The 19,094-nt window shown below is 40.8% G+C and overlaps 1 protein-coding gene across 1 annotated transcript in view; it reads right to left on the bottom strand.

Annotated features, from left to right (window-relative positions):
- Nucleotides 1-14,061, bottom strand: part of nav1b (neuron navigator 1b) — a 32,791-nt gene extending 18,730 nt beyond the window's left edge. The window contains exons 1-3 of the mRNA XM_079579026.1: nt 13,065-14,061; nt 10,297-10,399; nt 8,540-8,899 (exon numbers count right to left, since the gene is read on the bottom strand). Coding sequence (XP_079435152.1) covers nt 8,540-8,899; nt 10,297-10,399; nt 13,065-13,752 — 1,151 coding nt within the window. The 5' untranslated portion in view covers nt 13,753-14,061. The remainder of the gene's footprint in view (nt 1-8,539; nt 8,900-10,296; nt 10,400-13,064) is intronic.
- Between the last annotated feature and the right edge of the window lie 5,033 nt (nt 14,062-19,094).

Genomic DNA, 19,094 nt, shown 5'->3' with positions numbered 1-19,094 from the left:
GCCTCTAAATCTGGACAAAAGAGTCCTACCTATGGGGGCTTGCTGGAAAAACATCAGTCCATCTTGAATCAGAGTTCAACCACAAATCCTTAAATGAGCTGAAGACCTCCAGTGAGCCATGGGCAGCCTTGGAAAACCCTGTCTCCCTCTCATTAGCAATGGAACAGTCTCAAGGATGACTTCACCAATTCTCTCTACACTCAGGACTTTGGGCTACAAACCTCTTTAGTCCACCCTTCCTCAGCAGTCCCATTTAGGTGAAAGCAGTTTATAAAGATCGCTCTTGGTAAATCTATTATCCTACTCCACCTATACGACCTGAAAGAATGTTTTTTATGATAAATGAGGAAATAATGTGTGCCGTATTATATCGTGAGTAATCCAGCAGCGTGAACGTGTTTCCAAATGTTATTCACAGAACTGTCAGGAAAAAAGCTGATGCAAGTTGGATTTTAAGCAGACCACAAAATCCCTGTAGATGCGTTTATTTAACGTCTTCTTTTCCACATTAGACCTCAAAAAGAAGTGCTTTTAAATTTATTTCAAGATGGCTTTGTTTTTGACTGCTCACATTTCACAGTGAGATTTCAGCTCGACGCTGGATTGTTTTGTCTGTGCCTCCTATCATCTCAATCTCGGTCGGTCGCAATTCGTTTTTGCCCCTAAGGTCCCCTTTGATTACATGCCGGCGGCTTCAAAACTCGATTTTCTCACATTTATTTTTTCCGAAGTGAAGATTGTTTTGCATTTTTCTGAAATAATGTCGGTCATTTTGCCCTGTTTATCCCCGACAGGCCACAGCACTCCTAAACAAACTGTCAACTTAAAAGCCTTGAAGCCCTGTTTGCATTGAGCAGCTGCCTCGCTCAGATAACCAAACGGCTTGTGACGGAAACATCCTCTTCATGTTTGCCTGTACAAGGTGATTCATTAATCAAATGTGCAAAGGTTTAGGGGAATTTACAAATATTTAAAATTAAGATCCAGAGAAAACATCTGCAAAGGATCAGTGAAAATGAGGTTACATGACGTGACTTTCATGATTTGATTTCATGATTTATTTATTTTTTGCCAAGATTTGCTAATTCAGTAAACTATTACTACAAGTTGAGAATCAGGTTGATGACATAATTGTAAGTGTAAAAATATCGGGCCAACAAACAAGCCCATCAAAAAAGTAATCTTACACTAAATAGATCTCTGTTTAGTTTAGAATAAGTCATCCATAATAATACAAAATTATGTTCATCTTCTTCTGAGCTACATTAAAAAATGTGCATCAATCAATGCTATTGTTGAGGCAGATATTTCAAAGGCGCTGTCGTGATGGAGCATGTCCAGCAGGAGGCAGAGTAAGCACATGAAATAATTAGCACTTTCACCATCCCAGTCTTGACTAAAAAAAGTGAAGTTGAGAATAAGCGTATAAAATGCTTATAAAATGGTTGTGTCATATAAAACATAAAAATGCACTAAAACAATTATTATTATTAGAGTAATTATTATCAATTATTGTTTTGAAATAGAAAGTTTTGTATCAAGGACATGGGTTTATGGACACATAGCTGAAAAATGTGTCCAGTGAGAACAGTTCTGGGCTGTATTTTTATGAGACCTCAGCAAATTGGTCTGTTTTCTCCCCTGCTGTGAGCACTACATCAGCGCTGTAAATGGTTCTGGAAGTCAGACTGCCTTCGCCCGCCTTAAACTAGAAAAATGACTAGGGTAGACTTTTAACACATTAGCTTACAAATACAGCTTTAAGCAAATGCCATTTTAACTTGTGCTGAACAAGCCAGGGCTGTAACATTGATTTACAAATTTGCAAATTCCAAGTTCCCACGGTCCACATGATACGCCGGCTGTTAAAATATTATGAAAAATGAATCACATCTTTTGCCTGGGGCCCAGTTTTCTCCCCTCAACACACAACTACATTGCACACCCAGACGACCACATGCAGACATGATACAGTGATGATTCATGTCTCCCCTGGGTGCTGCAGTAATGCCTGACTTACACATGGGACTGGTGCGGCTGGCGGGGAGGGGGCGGTGCTTCAGTGACCCTTGCTGTAGAAGGTGAACCCCATATTCACCCCATATGTGTTTGGTGCTACACAATGTAGGGGTCTGTGTCTGCTGTATGTCAGTGGTTCTCAGCTGGTGTAGCTTCAGGATGGTCTTCTTGTAAAAACTTCGACACTTTTACTCTCACTGGACTTGCAACTTTGGGCACTGCACTAAAATAAAATAAAATAAGATAGCTCAGTCTACATAAAGTTAACGAAATCCCTTTTTATTAAACTTATAGAAAAAGCAAGACTGTACAGCAGACCAGAGAAAATCCAGAGGCTAGCTGGACACATGTTTTATTTTTAATTCATAGCAATAATTAAAAAAAAAGGTATAAGAAAAAACTTCCTAGCTACATAAATTGTGGCTTGCAAAACCACTAAATGCATCACATTTGAAAAAGACTAGTCATAGAGGCCAAAGATCGGAAAAATCCATGTCAAGCCCTAGTTACTATAACACATTATGCAGCAAATCTAAAGGAAACTGTGCCTTTGTTATTTGTTGTCACGGGCAGGCAAACCACATCCTTTTCTTCCTGACCCATACCCCATAAAGGAGTGACCCTGAGTGGTGGGTCTGCAAAAGAGCAAGCACCGAAAATCTGGGGTCGCCACTAAGACCGATCCTTTTGAAGTAAGTAGGTCAAAAAAAAACGTGTGAGGAAACATTTGGTGTCTATGGAGAGGTCCAGCTCATGCAGGAAGAGGAAATGAAATGCAGACAGACTGAAGCGCAGATCAAATGGCTGAAGAAAAAGTGGAGAATGTGGCTCTAAAAAAAGAACAGTTTCCACTTGTTAAGAGTTGATGAAAAATGTGGATGGGTTTCCCTCCCCAAATAAAAAAGGCCGGCTTTGATCTGACAAGCAAAGCCTTATTGTGGTCACCATGGAGATGACATCGTCAGAGGAGCAGGGTAAAGGCTTATCAGCTGCTTTCAGTTTGCCACAGCAAGTCAACTGTCCCCTAGCTTTTTTGTGCTGGGTATTGATTTAAGGTAATTCAAGACCAACCGGTGCAGCATGTTTTTAAAGGTAAGGGACCAGGAGCACAGGCAAACTCCACAAAAAAAAGCCCTGACTGTACTGGGATTCTAACCCAAGTTCAAACCTACCTCCCGGCAATAGTATAGTTTACTGCAAATGCCCTGCCTTAGTTCGACCTTGCAGCAGCTGTATATTCAATTATGAAAAGAGTGAAACAGTGAATACTAAAGAAGGTACTGTATGTTGCATAATTTTTGATTTAAATAAAAGACCATCAGTGTGGGTTATGAAAGCAAACCTTCTTTAACTCAACACATTTCAAATCTTGACAATCCAAAGCTACAAAAGCATGGCGCTGCAAACAGAAGCCTGCAGCACACAGGCGCACTCGCAGCTCTTGTCTGTGACACCAATTACACAACAATCCAATTAACCGTTTGCATGCATCCTCACACCAGCCGCGCTTTAGCGCCATCAGTCTCTCTCTGTCAGTGCACACGCCCCCTCTTACACACATTCACACTGACACACTGCTCCCATCACTGGGTCAGTGCAAAATGGTTGCCATGGCAGCACATCCCAGGCTGCCGCATGATGTGAGGCGCGATGCTGCTGTACCCGCCTCCTCTCTCTCTCCGCTCTGCACTGCTGCTGTATGCTGCTATAGCAGGGACACAAGCGGGTGCCATTCATACAGAATTGCATGCTGTACCTTTTTAAGATCGGCATTGCATGTTTTCAAATGACAAGCGCAAACAGTAATACGCACACGCGACTCTTTAACGCTGCTTTTGGGCTATACAGGGAAAGATGGTCTGAATTGGCCTTGGTTTTGTTCTGGTTCAGTCCTCACATTCACAGTAAACATAGTGATATACATATAATAGGTTATAGTTCTTCACAGACAGATTTTTTTTAATTTTGGGAACAATGGAAATATGGAATGGAAAAAAGTAATGACTTCCCTGTACCTAAAATACTAATAAACACAACTGCTATATGTCTGTAATATCAAATATAATTGACTTGACTCCATTAACTTAACCCAGACTGCAAAATATTCTTCATGATTCATTTTCCAGAAATGAGAAAAAGGAGTCTGTGCCTACTGTATGATTATGGCCTTAAATATGAGGCTGTAAAATATGGCGTGCTTTCGCATGGCACCAAACAGTGTGAGGGATATGAGCAGGAAAAGCATTTAGATTCTTCGTGTGGCAAATGTGGGCAGAGGGAAAGGAAACCATCTCAACACTTAAAGCAGTCACTTAAAGCTCTGATGATAAAGGAGTGGGTATACGAAGCTGAGTGATGCCAGTCAGGGATCATTGTAGACAATGTGGCGGCAAAGATTGTGCGTGATCTTTAACCTACAACCTAAGGAGGACTAGAATTTTGAATTGGACAAATATTTGTCAATGGTTAAAAACTGATTTGGTAATAGTTGCTAAATTGGTAATAGTAAGCATACAACACCTGGTCTATTCCTTGAATAATACAGGAATCACATGCAATTCAGAACTGTCTGTAACTTTGTTAAGGTCTAAACTAAAGGTTTTATGCATAATAAACCCTTGGTGACTAAAAAGAAACATTACATACTATGTGTGAATGGCAAATAATGGAGAACAATGTGCTTGATCTCATGCTAAGACTCAAAATAGGTTAAAGTGTGTCCAAACATAGGCCACTGATCATTAGACACATGGCCTGGTGGAAAATATGGAGTATTACATTATTGATGAGCCCAACTGGAGCAGTGATTACCATCAGGCCAGACACATTTGGTCTCAGATAGCTTGTTGTCTGTATGAGTAAAATCAATATCCATTAGACAGTCAGCGATGTGCGGAGTGATCTACTCGGCAGCTTTATATACACGGCTAAGTAAACAATGCAAAATGGCTGGACAATATGGGAAAACCAACTTGTCATTTGCAACTAGTTTGTTATTTCTATATTTAAGTCAAGTTTCCATTCACAAAGCAGTTAAGGAGTAAACAAATTTGAGAGAAGATTGAAATATGAACTGCTAGGTCTGTACGATGAGTAAAAGGTCGATAACTACAGTGGGGAAAAAAAGGATTTGGCCAAAATCCAATAGAATGTCTATGTGAAACTGACCAAATACTTTCCCCACTGTATATTACAATAATACTATTGTGATATTCAGAATCATTTCACACAGTTACAACAAATAAACAAAAAATCACTAGGGACTAGATGGAAATTGTCATTTCCTCAAATCGTCCAAAAAAATAAGCTTACGTACAGTTTTACATATGGATGCATCGATCTGATACTGGTATCGGATATCGGAGCCGATACTGGAAAAAATACAATATCAAATATCGGCTACAAATATCCCCTATTGAATCGATACCAGTTTTGGCTCTCGACGTGATTATGGGCATGCTGTATATTATTGTAAAGCTAAGAACCAGGAGACTTCCATCGCAAAATTCTGCGGTTAGCAATAGCATGCTAAAGGTAGTGGGAGCTAATGCAAACAAAAACCAATCAACGCTGGAACAGAAACTATAATAGAAACACATAAAGTAGCCAAATAAAATAAAATCGGCCACTGCTGAAGCCAAGAGTTTGCATTTTAGTTTAAGAAATAACTGATCTCACATATTTGTAATATCAGATCACTTAATGTGAGTTGTTTATATCAATGCAACCTAGAGCCTGTCATACACCCACGGATATTTAGAGTAAAAAAATCCAGTGATCCTTGTTAAATGTTTATCCAAGAGTTTATCAATAGATATTGATAATTCATCTGTAACATGACAATATCATATGACTTTATTGATCTAACAATGGAGAAGAGTCAATTAAAATGTTTCACTTTTAAAAAGTCTCTTTGTATCGGATATCGGCAGATACTCAAACCCAAGAATGTGCATCAGTAGCAAAAAAACTGGATCGGTGCATCTCTAATCTACATCAGTCAAATGGAAAACCATAGGGATTTTGCTTTACATCTCGTCTTCTTGCGAATATTGTGACACCTGCTACTGGGATAGCGATAATTTGGTGATATATTGTGCAGCCCCATGAACTGGCAAACAAATACAAGAATGACATTAATTTCATACAAGAAAATGTGTTAATTGCGACCCTTTAAATTGCGACACAGATAGATGAGATGATGTTATAACGTCATAAATACACATCTGGACATTATGATAAACAGACATAAAACCTATTGGGCTAAAAATTGTTCATAGCACAACGTACATTAGGAAGAAGATATGGGGTGAAGAGGAGCACAATCGCGCCTCTCTTAACAGTCCGATTTCAGCGCCGTTGCCATGGCTACACCCAGGGATCTATTTTCAAGTGCTGCCGGTAGCTAATGGTCCTCAATGAGCAAAGCTGGGAATGTGTGACAAGGCTGTACAGTGCGAATGCAAATGTATCACACGTAGCCGAGGAAATTAGGCCGCGAGCTGTTGCGCCGTCTTCAAAAAAAGAGATTAGCTCACTTAGCAACAGGGTTTGAGCTTGGCTTATTTATGAGACTGGATTAGATTTGCTGCAGAAATCACCAACAGCAGCAAAGTCATTAATATTCAAGTAAATTAGGGTTTCTAGAAAAGAGGACACAACAATTATATTAAGAGATGGTCAAAAAAAAGAACACTGGCCACAAGCTTGTTATCCTGCAACCAGTCACAAAAGTAATTCATAATCTTGTTACAAGCTACTTCACAGGACAGCATAAATAACATAAACATGAATAATAATAGATACAAGAGATAACCGTGGATAATGCATTTTGCAGCCCTGTTCCCGTATTATTTTTAAGGAAATACTAGCCATAATTTAGGGGTCATTGGGCAAAGTGTGCAAGTAGTGCAGTAAATTAAAGTGCAACCCACAATCCCTCAGCAAAGGGCCAATGTCCATCTCAATCTTGCTTTGCTGAATTTGAACTGTAAGGTTAGTCCAGTTCATGAACACGCTCCTAATCCTATCAATGTTCGTCCAAAAAGATTCTCAACTACTTCAGCTTCCACGCACGTTGTTTGGCATCAGTCGAGTTTAACTTAATGATACCTAGAGAGTCATGCAAAGGATTGACCCTTTTCAACTCTCTTCCCAGAATGTCAAACCTAAACTTCTCTTATACTCTTTAATCAGTGTACAACAAGGCCATTATAATGTTAGTCTGATTACTCTTAACCCCTCATTCCAAGGCACTTCGCTTTAAATTACCCACTCATTTTTCCCCTGCATCTATTTCCCTTCGAAGAAAGTCCCCAATTTTGCCTCGTTCTTAAAGCGCTCTCTGGTAAGTAAAAACATGACCTGGCTCGCAGCACTCCCTTAATGCTCTCGAGGCTGAGCTTAGGTCTCATTGCACGTGCCACAGTGATAAAGCTCCAAAACCGCAGTAGCGCACTGCCCTGGATTCCTTCACTTCCCCTTGACTCTGCTGTCCACGTGGAAGATGAAAGATTTACACTTTTCTTTTACAGCGTGCTTTATATTTTAGTTTAATGCTGGACTCAATCAAATAGTGAATCACTCACAACTGAGCAGGGGGAATGCGAAGGAGATCTATTTCGCAGATTTCGCAGGCAACTCTCAACTATTGCACCGACAGCAAGTTGAAGTCCCTTAAAACATCTCTCAGAAGTCAAAGCCTGGGCTCGCAAAGATTTATACCCCTAAGCTTTGATCTACTTCTAAACCATGTGAGCAGATACATCTACCAGACTCTTGGTTTGTACTGATTCTTTAACCACTGGTACTTGCTTCACACTGGTAAAATAAAAATCCCCTTCTTTTGCTTTATATATCCCAAAATACTCTACAAACTCTACACTGCAAAAAGTCAATATCAAGCATTGGCTTAAATGACTGGAATTGAGGAAATGTATCTTGTTTTGAACGGTTTTCACTCATTTAGACACTTTTCCTGATCGGACCAAGTTTACTTTGCTTGTTTGAGGACATTTCATACCAGTTCTAATGTAAATCTCGCTTGAAATAAGAAAGTAATATTGCCAATGAGATAAGAACAATTTTCTTACCCCATTGGCAAAGAAAATTACCTGAAATAAGGACGAAATGTGTTGAAATGAGTCAGAAACATCTCAGAACAAGTGAAATAATCTAGGACAAATGCCTAACCACATCTTAAGCAGTCAAAACAACAAAAAAATTGATTATTATGCTCAAATTGAGATGTTTATACTAGTCTAGTTAATTACTTTTTGCAGTGTATTCGCCACTGTCAATAGTGTTTCTCAGAATTTGTCTTAAAAAGTAGGACTAGCAAATACGCCATTGGCTTTTCGCAATCCAGGGACATTACTATTGATTGTTGTGACTCGAATGCAACCCTCCAGCAAACCTGACCTTTTACAAGTCAAAAGGTGGACACAGAAAGGACAAACCAGCAGCAGTTGTCACGGCAACACCACACGCTGAATTCCACACGTGTCGATTTTGCTCTTACCCATTAGCCAGGTTGTCGTCGTCATCGTCCGGCAGGCTCTTGCCCAGAAGGTCGCTGTCGCTCAGGTAACCGGACTTCAGGTCTGGGTCGTCCGCATCGAGGCCCTCAATGAGCTCGATGCGTGACGTGCTGCTGAGACGTCCAGGGCAGCGGGCCGGCATGGTGTGGGCCGTGTACTGGGAGCTGCTCTTACTGCCCTGGTAACCCCCTCCCGTGGAAGAGGGAGCGTCCCCGGCCTGAAGGCGAGGGCTGGACTGTCCATGGCGCCAGGACAGAGGCGAGGAACGGTTGGACAGACTGGAGAGGCTGCGGGCGTTGGTCTCATCACTGTCATAGCCAACGTTGCTGCTGTCCACGCAACTAGAGAAAACAGAACATGTTAAGAGTTACGGCCTGGTTTGGAGCTGCCACTGCTCAGAAAGTTATAAACACTGACCCAGTATTTTTGATGCTTTTTATAGATCTGAAAGGTTTTTAAAGGAATCCAAAAGTTCATTGAGTCGCCGCTGACCTACATGCTGCAGTTATGTTGCAATATCTTCTGGGACTAAAGCAAAAACGGTGACATTGAACGCAAAGGAATAGGAGTTGGCCATGAAAAGATTGGTCTTTTTGTGCATTACTCATTTACTCTGCCATTATGTTTAACTGTGCAAAAAAGAACTTAATAGCAGTCTGACTCCTTTCTTATTTGCAGAAAAAGTGGGTCAAGGTTAAATGGACCAATACTTTGCATCAAGATTAGAGCAGTACTAAGTAACTCATGCCCCTAGAGGCCATAAGCGCCACTGCAGGTGTTGCAGCATGTTGCGTTTTTTTTACTCATTAATTGTACATCCAATTACACAATGGAGATAATGTTTTTCACTCAAACTTGGCTGCAAATATTCTTTAAGTGGCGCTAGCCCGCAGTCAGCTCTGCCCGTTAGCCTGCTAGCTTCTTCTTCGTAATTCCATTAGTGTGTATTGGGGTCTCCGGGTCGGAGCTGGGAAGTTGCAATTGTGGTTTTCTGGCCAGAGACACCAGGGGGAGATGAAAGACCCCCCAATCATCCCATCAACACCTGTATTACCCCAGAGGGTCTACAAAAAGGACATATTAAGGTAAACAAGTCACTTGGTACTGCTTTAACACTGGTAACAATGCGGTAACAATATTATCTAATACATGATACAGAATACGCATTTAAATTACATAATGTATTTGTATCTTATGTATTCATATACATTTTGCGCTTTATATGTTGAATTTCAATGTTCCGGTATATATTTCAAATGTCCACAATAAAGACAATCCTTCTGATAACAAGGCTCACATACAGTTTTTCTTTATATCACTGGTCAAAGTTTGGGGCAATAATGAGGCGCCAAGTCGTGTTAGCCACAGCATGATTCAGTGATAATCCACTTTATGTGGTCGATGTCCATCTGTTATGAATCAACTCTTAATATCCAAATAAAATATAGGCCGCGCCACCTCTGCTCTCACGTTATGTTGTGGTTGTTGCAACAAATTACTGTCAGTCAGTTTCTTTCCTGGGAGATTTCTTGAATGAAGTAATTCCCATGAAACAGACTGAAACAGGCTCTTTAAGAAAGAAGGGAAGCCAGATGTGGACCAGGTGCCAACTCTCTGAGCAGTTGCAGAAAAATGTTAACACATGAAGACATTTTAGCGCTGATTTCACTCTTATTTGATGCTTGTTGCAGACAATTCAACGTTCAACGTTTTTTTTACAATTAATCGTATCGCTTACCTGTGGCTGAGTTGGGACCCTCGAAGGCTGGTCATGGTGTCTTCCAAATTCTGCCGTAGGTCAAGGACATTTTGCACGGTGCGCTTCCTCTGTGACTCTGGGTCTGTGGATCAGCCAGGGACAAACAGCACATATAGAAAGTCAGCATAGAGAAGGCCTATTTGAGGTTTGCCGATTTATTTTTAGTCCTTGCATGCAAGTGTTTTCCCATGCATAACTCAATTAAAGTCGAGGTTGCAAGAAAAATAGAGTTTAACGTAGATTGGTGTAGTATTAATAGCATCCTTATGGTGTGACTCTAGGCTAGCCTCACCACCAGGGTGTTCATGGACAAGATGTGCCTCAATCTGCTTTAACAGCCAAATAAATGCCCAACTGTACTGCGAGTGACAGGACAAATCAATATTACAAGCTATTAGGAGTGTAGTTTTTTGGATGTAACAAATCAGACAAGCCTCACTGTAAAATAGTAGCTTGCAGATAAATACTCTGAGCTCTGCTGTATTGCTTTCACATGAATGTGTAAGTGTCTTTGGGATTCCACGCACAGTATGTACACATGTGAATCCCATTAGTTCACTTAATGCAATATGCACTTTGTTCCTGTGCAGTGACTGACAGTCCTCTGGCACCCTGCGCTGAAGGCCTGCCTGCAATACAGGAAAGGTAAACTTGGCCAGAATACTAAGACCAAACTGAATAAGGAAAGGCTGATGAATCACCATCCCAGGAAGTGCTCTAGGCAGATGCACTGCAGGATCATGCTGATATATAGCAGATTTAATCATTAAATTAGAGGAATCCTCTGACCTGTTACAATGTAATGATATGTTAAACCTGGATATGTTTTGTTTAAAACAGCAGTAACCTGGTTTTAGAGCATACTATGCTAATTTGGTTGATACCAAAGCCTGTATACTTGTTAATAAGGAAGAGATTGCTCTGAGGCAATGCAATGTGAATTAGTATATACAAGTAAATTAACCCTTCTGTCAATATTCTTTACTGTATCTTTAGGGACCAATATTGTTGCAAAGTCTATATAAAGTAAAATAACATTTGGTTTGAACATGTCAGGTATCCTACAGAGAACTATATCCCCTACACTACACTACACCACTACACTATAGTTGACTGCAAAAAAAGGTCATGTTTTGTTGTTTTCTTTTTACTGATCAGTGGAAACCATGTCTTGTGATAAACCAGTGGGATGCAATGTTCCAGTTCAGTGTGGCAGCCATGTCCAACACACTTAGACAGGTCAGATTAATGTTAGCATTTGCTTTTTACTATCTTTTATGGCTAACTGGAAAACAATGAGACTGTTGCGTAATAAATGCATCCTTCATGTGCTCATAATGAGATATCCTGCTGAAACAGAGGCTTCTTTAAGGATATTCTGAATGGCTTTAAGACTAAAGGTCCATTTACAGTAAGAAAGATGGCATTTGTGTTAAATGGGGAGCGTAACGTCTTGCTAACAAAGGATTTAAATGAAATACAAGACATAATATTATATAATTATATAATAATAAATAATTTGCTTGATTTTCAATTCACTTGGACCAAGCCCTTGATTTTGATCATTTTACCCAAGATTTAAAAATAATTCATCTGTGGCATTTTTGGGTGAAAAAAAGAAGTGGCCTTTCAATTGTTTATGCATGCTGAAGAAAGAAAATATTTGAAAAAAGGCTAATAAACTATTATGCCCAATGATGAATAATATAGAAACAGTATTGTGTAAAATGTTTATGGTTGCACTCAAAGAAGCATTGCACTCCTGCCTCTTATCTTGCATGTTTAGAATTGAATCTGTGGAGCGTAGATCCATGTGATCAACATGACTGATAGCCTCCATAGGATAATGAGGCATGGGTAACAAATTCAATCAGGACACTCATGTTCATCAAGATGCAACATGCAGCCAGTACTACTGAGAATATTAGAGCCAGGAGATGTAATTATTTATGTACATGGACAGTGTTGCTTGTAGAATCTGAGAGTCGTATGTCTTCATAAAAATACAACCTAGGACCAATATGCAAATGTGTTTAACCTTTGATACAATCTCAGGAGCTATGTGGAATTTGAGCAACATGTCTTTGAGCAATCCATGACTTAAATCTTTGTCAAATTAAGATTTCAGCCGAACCTACACTCAGAGACTATCCATTTTCAACAGCGCTGTCAGCAGGGTGTGAACCATTTGCCAATACTCCACCGATGAATGAAGCTAATGGTGGCTAAATATGTGCCTAAAATGAATTCAATATGGCATGGCTTGGCTGCATAGAGCGCATAAACACGTGTTGCGGCAAATAAACAACTGAATAAGGAATAGGTCGGACTAGCTCCTTATTAATTGAATGCAATCAATCAGTGTTTTGACAGAAAACAAGCAGAGCGTAATAATCAATAAAACCGAGCCTTAAACAGCTGAGCAGCATGCAAAAGGCCTGGGAACAATAGCACGTCTATCCATAATCACCCTAAATGTTGCAATATACATCTATCTGTCTGTTATGAGCAAAGAAATCCAAGCTGTGGCAGAATTCAGTGAAAATAATGTCTGAAGGGCATGCTTTGTGAGGACAAGAATGGGGTCCTCCAGCATATTCGATGCATTAAAGCGACGGATGAAGCAGGTGCCGTGTGGTGGCAGTGTGAATGGGGGCGTGCTGATGAGCGCTATAGCAGAGCATTGGTAGCACATGACAGCCACATGTTGTGTAGCCTTTGAGAGTATCATCAACTGCAGGACTCACCCAACATCTGACTGAAGAGCAGCTGCTCCAGGTCACCCAGCACAGTGACCACCAGCTCTGGGTCCACTTTTAGATAAGTGTCCCCTTGGCCTTTGGACCCTGAGTCCCCTCCAGCTCCTGCTCCTGGTTTCTTTGCAGTGGCCTTGGCCTTGCTGGATAGGATCTCATCATCTGACTTGCCATCCTCAGGTGCCTTGCTCAGGGGCTTCACCTCAGCGTAAGGACCACGAGGGATGCGGCTTTGTTTGCTTAGTGCAGTTGGAGCAGCGAGTGGAGCAAAGGGCTTTGGTTTGCTCTGGAACAGCGAATGCTCTGATTTGGAAAGGTTTCTGGAAAGAGGGGCACCCCCTCCGGCGCCAGTGCCCCCTCCTGCTGTCTTTGGCTTGCCCGTCTTGTTCTGCCCTGCTCCGGGTTTGGCCATATCATCACACCATTTGGGCTCGTAAAGATGCAACTTTTTCTCTGCATCAGTAAGCACCGCTAAGTTTGTCATAGACCGCTGCTTTCTGAGACTAGTGGACACTGGTAGCCGTCCCTCTGAGCTACCTGCCCGGTAAACCTTGAGCTCACTGCGCTGTGCGCTCTGGGGCACTCCAGACTTCGTAGGTATGGTCCTCTTGGCTGCCATACCAACTCCTTTACCTTCTGCTGCTTGGCCATATGCCTTTGTGCTGTCGCTCCTCTCCATCTTTAAATATTCTTCTGTGCCTTTCACACTATTCCTGAGCACGCGTCCTGCATCAGAGCATATAAAGCAGCATCAGCAGGGAGAAAAAACACTCCCTGCTTTAACCTTGTGCAAAAGAGGCATAAAATGTTTCCTTTAAGGCAATCCCAGCAGTGGTCTGTGTGCTCCTCAGGCTGCCGCAGCTGTTGCAGTGCTGCCCCTGTCTCTCTCTCCCACTCTTCCCGTCCTCCTTTCCTCTTTTCTTCCTCTTCTCTGGCAGCAGCCCACCCTTGTGCCGCTGAGGCGCGCAGCAGCAGAATGACAGCAGCGGCAGACACTCCACCGCACCCTCCCCCTGCTCTCTGCTGCCTCCGCCTTTCCTCCTCCTTCACCACCGTCCCTGCATTTAAGGATGCTCCGATGTGTCTCTGCAAAAATGTTGAAGCCTCAGCCGCTTGCGGTTTTACACGGCAGGCATTTCTCCTTTAGTAAATTGTGTTTCCCACCACCTCCTTGATTTCCTTTGTTCTTCCCCTCCCCCTTCCATACAACTGCACTCTGTTCAATACTCTCAACATGATACATGCTTTATGATGTGGTATTGATATTAATGTACAGATGGAGCCACTGATAGGTATGTGACTACCTTCATTACCTTAAACATACCGTAAACAGTGTAGCATTACACAAACTTCTATATTATGCAAAAAATACAGCTTTAAGAATATCAATTGATTTAATAAGGCTGCTGATAATCTATACCACAAGTGAATATGAACAAAGCATGTGCAAACTTGTAATACTGACTGCCATGCAATGAAAACTATTAAACAATGCAATGAGTGAATTGCAATGTAACTTGGCCAATAATGCAGTGAGTGAAGGAGGCAGTGAATGACTTCATTAGATGTCAAAAGAGCCAAACTGTAACACACCCAAACCCAGTCTGTGGAAACATTTGCATAAGACAAAATATAATTTTGGATTGTAAAACCCAGCCGTGCAGTTTTATAAATTCCTGCTGACATATGAGTGCAGTGATGTTTTTCAGACATCCCACAGCTGTCTCCATGGAGCTCTATGGAAACCACCCTCAGCATGTCATCTGCAGCAGACCTCACAACTCTGCACAGCTGCCACAGAAAAGTCTTAAATAACACATAGATTATTTAAAAAAACAAAGATTTAAAATGTTAAATCTGCCACTAGACTAAAAATACATGTATGTCCAGCATCACTACATTTGTTCATAATTAGTTCAGAAGACACACTACTGTAACAGCACCCCAGGCAAACCATACAATGAACTTGGGAGCGTGTTCTGGAAATGGACTTAAAACAATGAAAAGTCTTGTTCTGTATAATCACATGCTCCGAGGTTGCTTCCTCAAACTATACTAGTCATTACGATATTTATTTTTAATAGAAAACATGTGTAAAAAGCTGCGGATATCTCATAAAATATTGCACTAGAGCTTAAAACTGGTATGGGATCGCATCGGGTCCCTCCATCACCCTGATGACAGCAACAATGCTACAGATGGTAGAGTGGGTCGTCTTATGATCGGAAGGTCAGGGGTTCAAAACCCGGCTCCTGCATGCGTGCACTGTTGTTGTGTCCTAGGGCAAGACACTTCAACCTGCCTTAATAATAACAATGATGGCTTACACTTGTTTTGAGTTTTTCAAGCCTGTATTACTAAGTTTCTCAAAGCACTACACTGTAGTCATTATTCAGTCACCCATACTCAGTGATGGTAAGCTACTGTTGTAACCACAGCTGCCTTGGGGTAGACTGATGGAAGCGAGGCAACTAATCTGTGCCATCGGCCCCTACGACTACCACCAACCACTCACTCACTACATCTACCAGGCTTCTTGGTGTTCCCATCCAAGTACCGACCAGGCCCTTCCCTGCTAGATTTGATGGGATCAGGCAGAGCAAAGGCATCGCCTCCAGTGTCTGCTTACATTGGCGTATGAACGAGAGTGTGAATGGGTGTGTGGTTCCTTGCTGTAAAGCTCTTTGAGTGCCTAATGTTTGTGGAAAAGGGTTATACGTAACAGACTCAAGGAGTGAATGAATCTATACTTTTTCTGTACATAAATATCCTTTTCTGGGAAAGGCTCGTAACCCTCTGAAAAAGGTTCCGTGACCCACTTTTGGGTCCTGATCCACCAGTTGAGAACCACTGGCTTAACCCCTTAACGCCTGAACTAATTTCCCATTATATAAAAAAATTTATTATCAGTGTTTTTGCTTTCAAGCTGATGCTAAATTAAGTGGAGATTGTAAATTTTTATGTCGCACATAGTATAGATATAGTTTTAGGTATGTTGCCAATCGGCAACAACAGGCATAAGTGCAATTTTGGGTATGTTGTAATTCGGCAACAACAGGCAAAAGTTGTAAATGTATGAAAATGACAAAATGTATTTATTCACAATGATTACAAATGTAAATGCACTGTAAGATACACTGAACACTTGTGTATTCAGGTTAGGATATTAGAACAGTAAACAGAGCTAACGCTTTTCACTAAATTCTTGCAAAGTGTTGATTTTGAGCAGCTGATGCCGTCCTGCAGCAGCAGCACTGGTAACAGGAAGGGCATCAGGATGTTCAGTAACATCTTCATTACTGCTGTTCCTGTCATCAGTGCCTTCCCTGCTGCTGCTGCTTTCATCACCTGATGTAGGGAGGTGAAAAAAAAGCACTTTATAAAGGTGCAGACAATTTATCTACAAAATATCTACAATTTTTATGACTAATTATCAGATTTTGCTCCCTTTCCTGAGGTTTTATAATACATTGTACATCAGATACCTCTATGTACCATTACTTATTTGCAAATTATATTATAATTGCACATTATTTTCGGACGTGGAACTCTTGTTTGTGGTCCAGTAGGTCCACCTTGTGGTCGCTTTGCAAACAACACCAACGGTTTCATTTTGTTCTGTGTAAAAAAAGGGCTAACTTTTTTTTTTATATCTTTGTATGTTATTGTTACAATGATTATAGAATTTCACTAAAATGGCATGTTCTAAAAAACGTTTTAGCTGTAATACATCTAAATACTACTAAAATGCGGTCACTGTGGCCACCAGATGGAGCTACTGCAGTTTTCCTTTATGGCCTGATGTTGCCGATCGGCAACGTACCTAAATCTTCAAATAACAAAAAAAAAATCCATCACACGAAGTTCATTCCAATCAATAATCTAAAGATGGAAACAAGGAGCTGCTGCATAATTTTATTTTAGCACAACTCAATTTACATTTGAAGATTTCATCAAAGTTGCTGCCTCGATTTGCAGAAATGCTATTTCCGCTAAATAGCTACCATGACCCGCTTGTGGTTCCTTCTCTGACCGGTCCTACGAGAAACTAGTGCTTGCAAAACGTTCCTAGGTACGGCATGGATGTGCGCAAACAGGTATCAAGGGAAAACGTGCGTTATTTTAGCCACAGTCTGGCAAGAAGAGGTATGTTGCCGATTTACGCCAATAGGCGTTAAGGGGTTAAAGGATTTGGAAGGTACAGACCGATATACTAAATATACTCAATTTCCTAAGCAAAGAGGTCATACTTATCTTTAAAAAAAGGAATACAGTGCTCTAACCAGTGGTTTGGATGCCTTCTTGGTAATTACAGACTTAATAAGGAACACTATACCACAAAGAACTGTCCGAGAAACACACCAAAGTTAAAACACCAAAGATACAAAATTTCTAACAAGTCATGCATACCACAGCATATCCTGGCAAGGTATTAAAAAAATATATGAAAATGTCCATAATTCACTTTTTCCAGTCAGGGTGGGGGTGTGGTCCATCCTTCATTTAGTTTCCTCCACATATGGTGCAGATTCAGACTCTGCCCAACCACTCGACTAAACACAAGCACAGACGGTATGACAGTCCACAGTTTCCCTCGACTGAGCTGCACACCTGTGGGCCTGCAAGTTTTTGAGGAGAAAAACTATATTGTACAAGTCTGTGTTCACTTTTTGAATGAATGAATCACCTGCTTTACCATAAGCTTGATGCCCGAAATGACAGAGCTACTTTCTTTTATCGGATAATTGCAGAATCACATCATATACACACTATGCGCCTGTAGAGCCGTGGTTCACAAGTGGTGGGTCGTGGAAATGTTTTCATTGGTTCTCAAGCCTTTCCCAGGAAACCTTTCTTTGAATATTTATGTACAGAAAAGGTACAGAATCACAACCTGAGTCTTAAAATGGCTGTTATTGGGTTGTTTTTAATAATAATTTCAGTTGTTTTGACTTGTTTAAAGCAGTTCTAAGTAACTCGTACCCCTGGCCATAAGCGCCACTGCAGGTGTTGTAGAATGTTGTGATTTTTTACTCATTAATTGTCTGTCAGAGTAAACACTACACTGACAGAAAAAGCAAAGGGAGCGAGGGATATTGTACATACAGTTACACAATGGGAATCATTTTTTTCACTCAAACTTGGTTGTAAATACTGTTTGAGTGGTGCTAGCCCGCAGTTAGCTTTGCCCGTTCTTCTTAGTGATTCCATTAGTGTGTATTGGTGACACTGATCCGGTGGCAGCGAAGTTGCAAGTGTGGTTTTCTGGCCAGAGACACCAGGGGGAGATGAAAGACCTCCCAATCATCCCATTAACACTTGTATTACCAGCAGAGGGACTACGGAAAGGATTTTTAAGGTAAACAAGTTATTTAGTATTGCTTTAATGCTTATTCGACAATAATTTGGAAGGAAAATAAAGTATTTTACATTATATTTTACAAGTTCCGATACCATACCAGTTGATAACCACTGCTGTAGATGGATACGCATTTTGTATTTATACACTTTGTTGTCTCTATGGGGAAGTTTGTCCACTGCATTTGACCATCCTTCAACCAGTGCCTTTGGAGAAATGGGAGACGGGGACCCATCTCCAAATCTTCATCTTGATCCTTTGTTATCCCATAAACAGTATAATGCTTGCTTCTGTTTATTAGGGCAACATTAAACAAACTCACACACGGTTTTACAACTTTGTTCTCCTTTCATGGGCTGTCAGGCAGAAAAAACAAGTTTTTAACTAAGTACCCATAGAATATGCAACTCTTGAGTGTGTCAAATTATGTATAAGAACCTTTTTTTATTTAAAACTATGCAATTATGCTGTTAGTTAATATGACTATGATTTCTTAACATTGTTTATAACTAGCGAACAAATTAATTAAGAACAGATGTGTACTATTAAATCATCCCTTTGTTGGGGGTATGTTTCCTAAGTTTACAATGAATCACTCTTAACCCCATAGTGAGAGCTTTGACCACCTCTGAGCAACAGCCTGTTTGCAAAGAGCTGAATCT

Source organism: Gobius niger, assembly GCF_951799975.1.
Source record: "Gobius niger genome assembly, chromosome: 20".
In the NCBI taxonomy this organism is placed as follows: Eukaryota; Metazoa; Chordata; class Actinopteri; order Gobiiformes; family Gobiidae; genus Gobius; species Gobius niger.
This window is presented reverse-complemented; position numbering and strand designations above follow the sequence as displayed.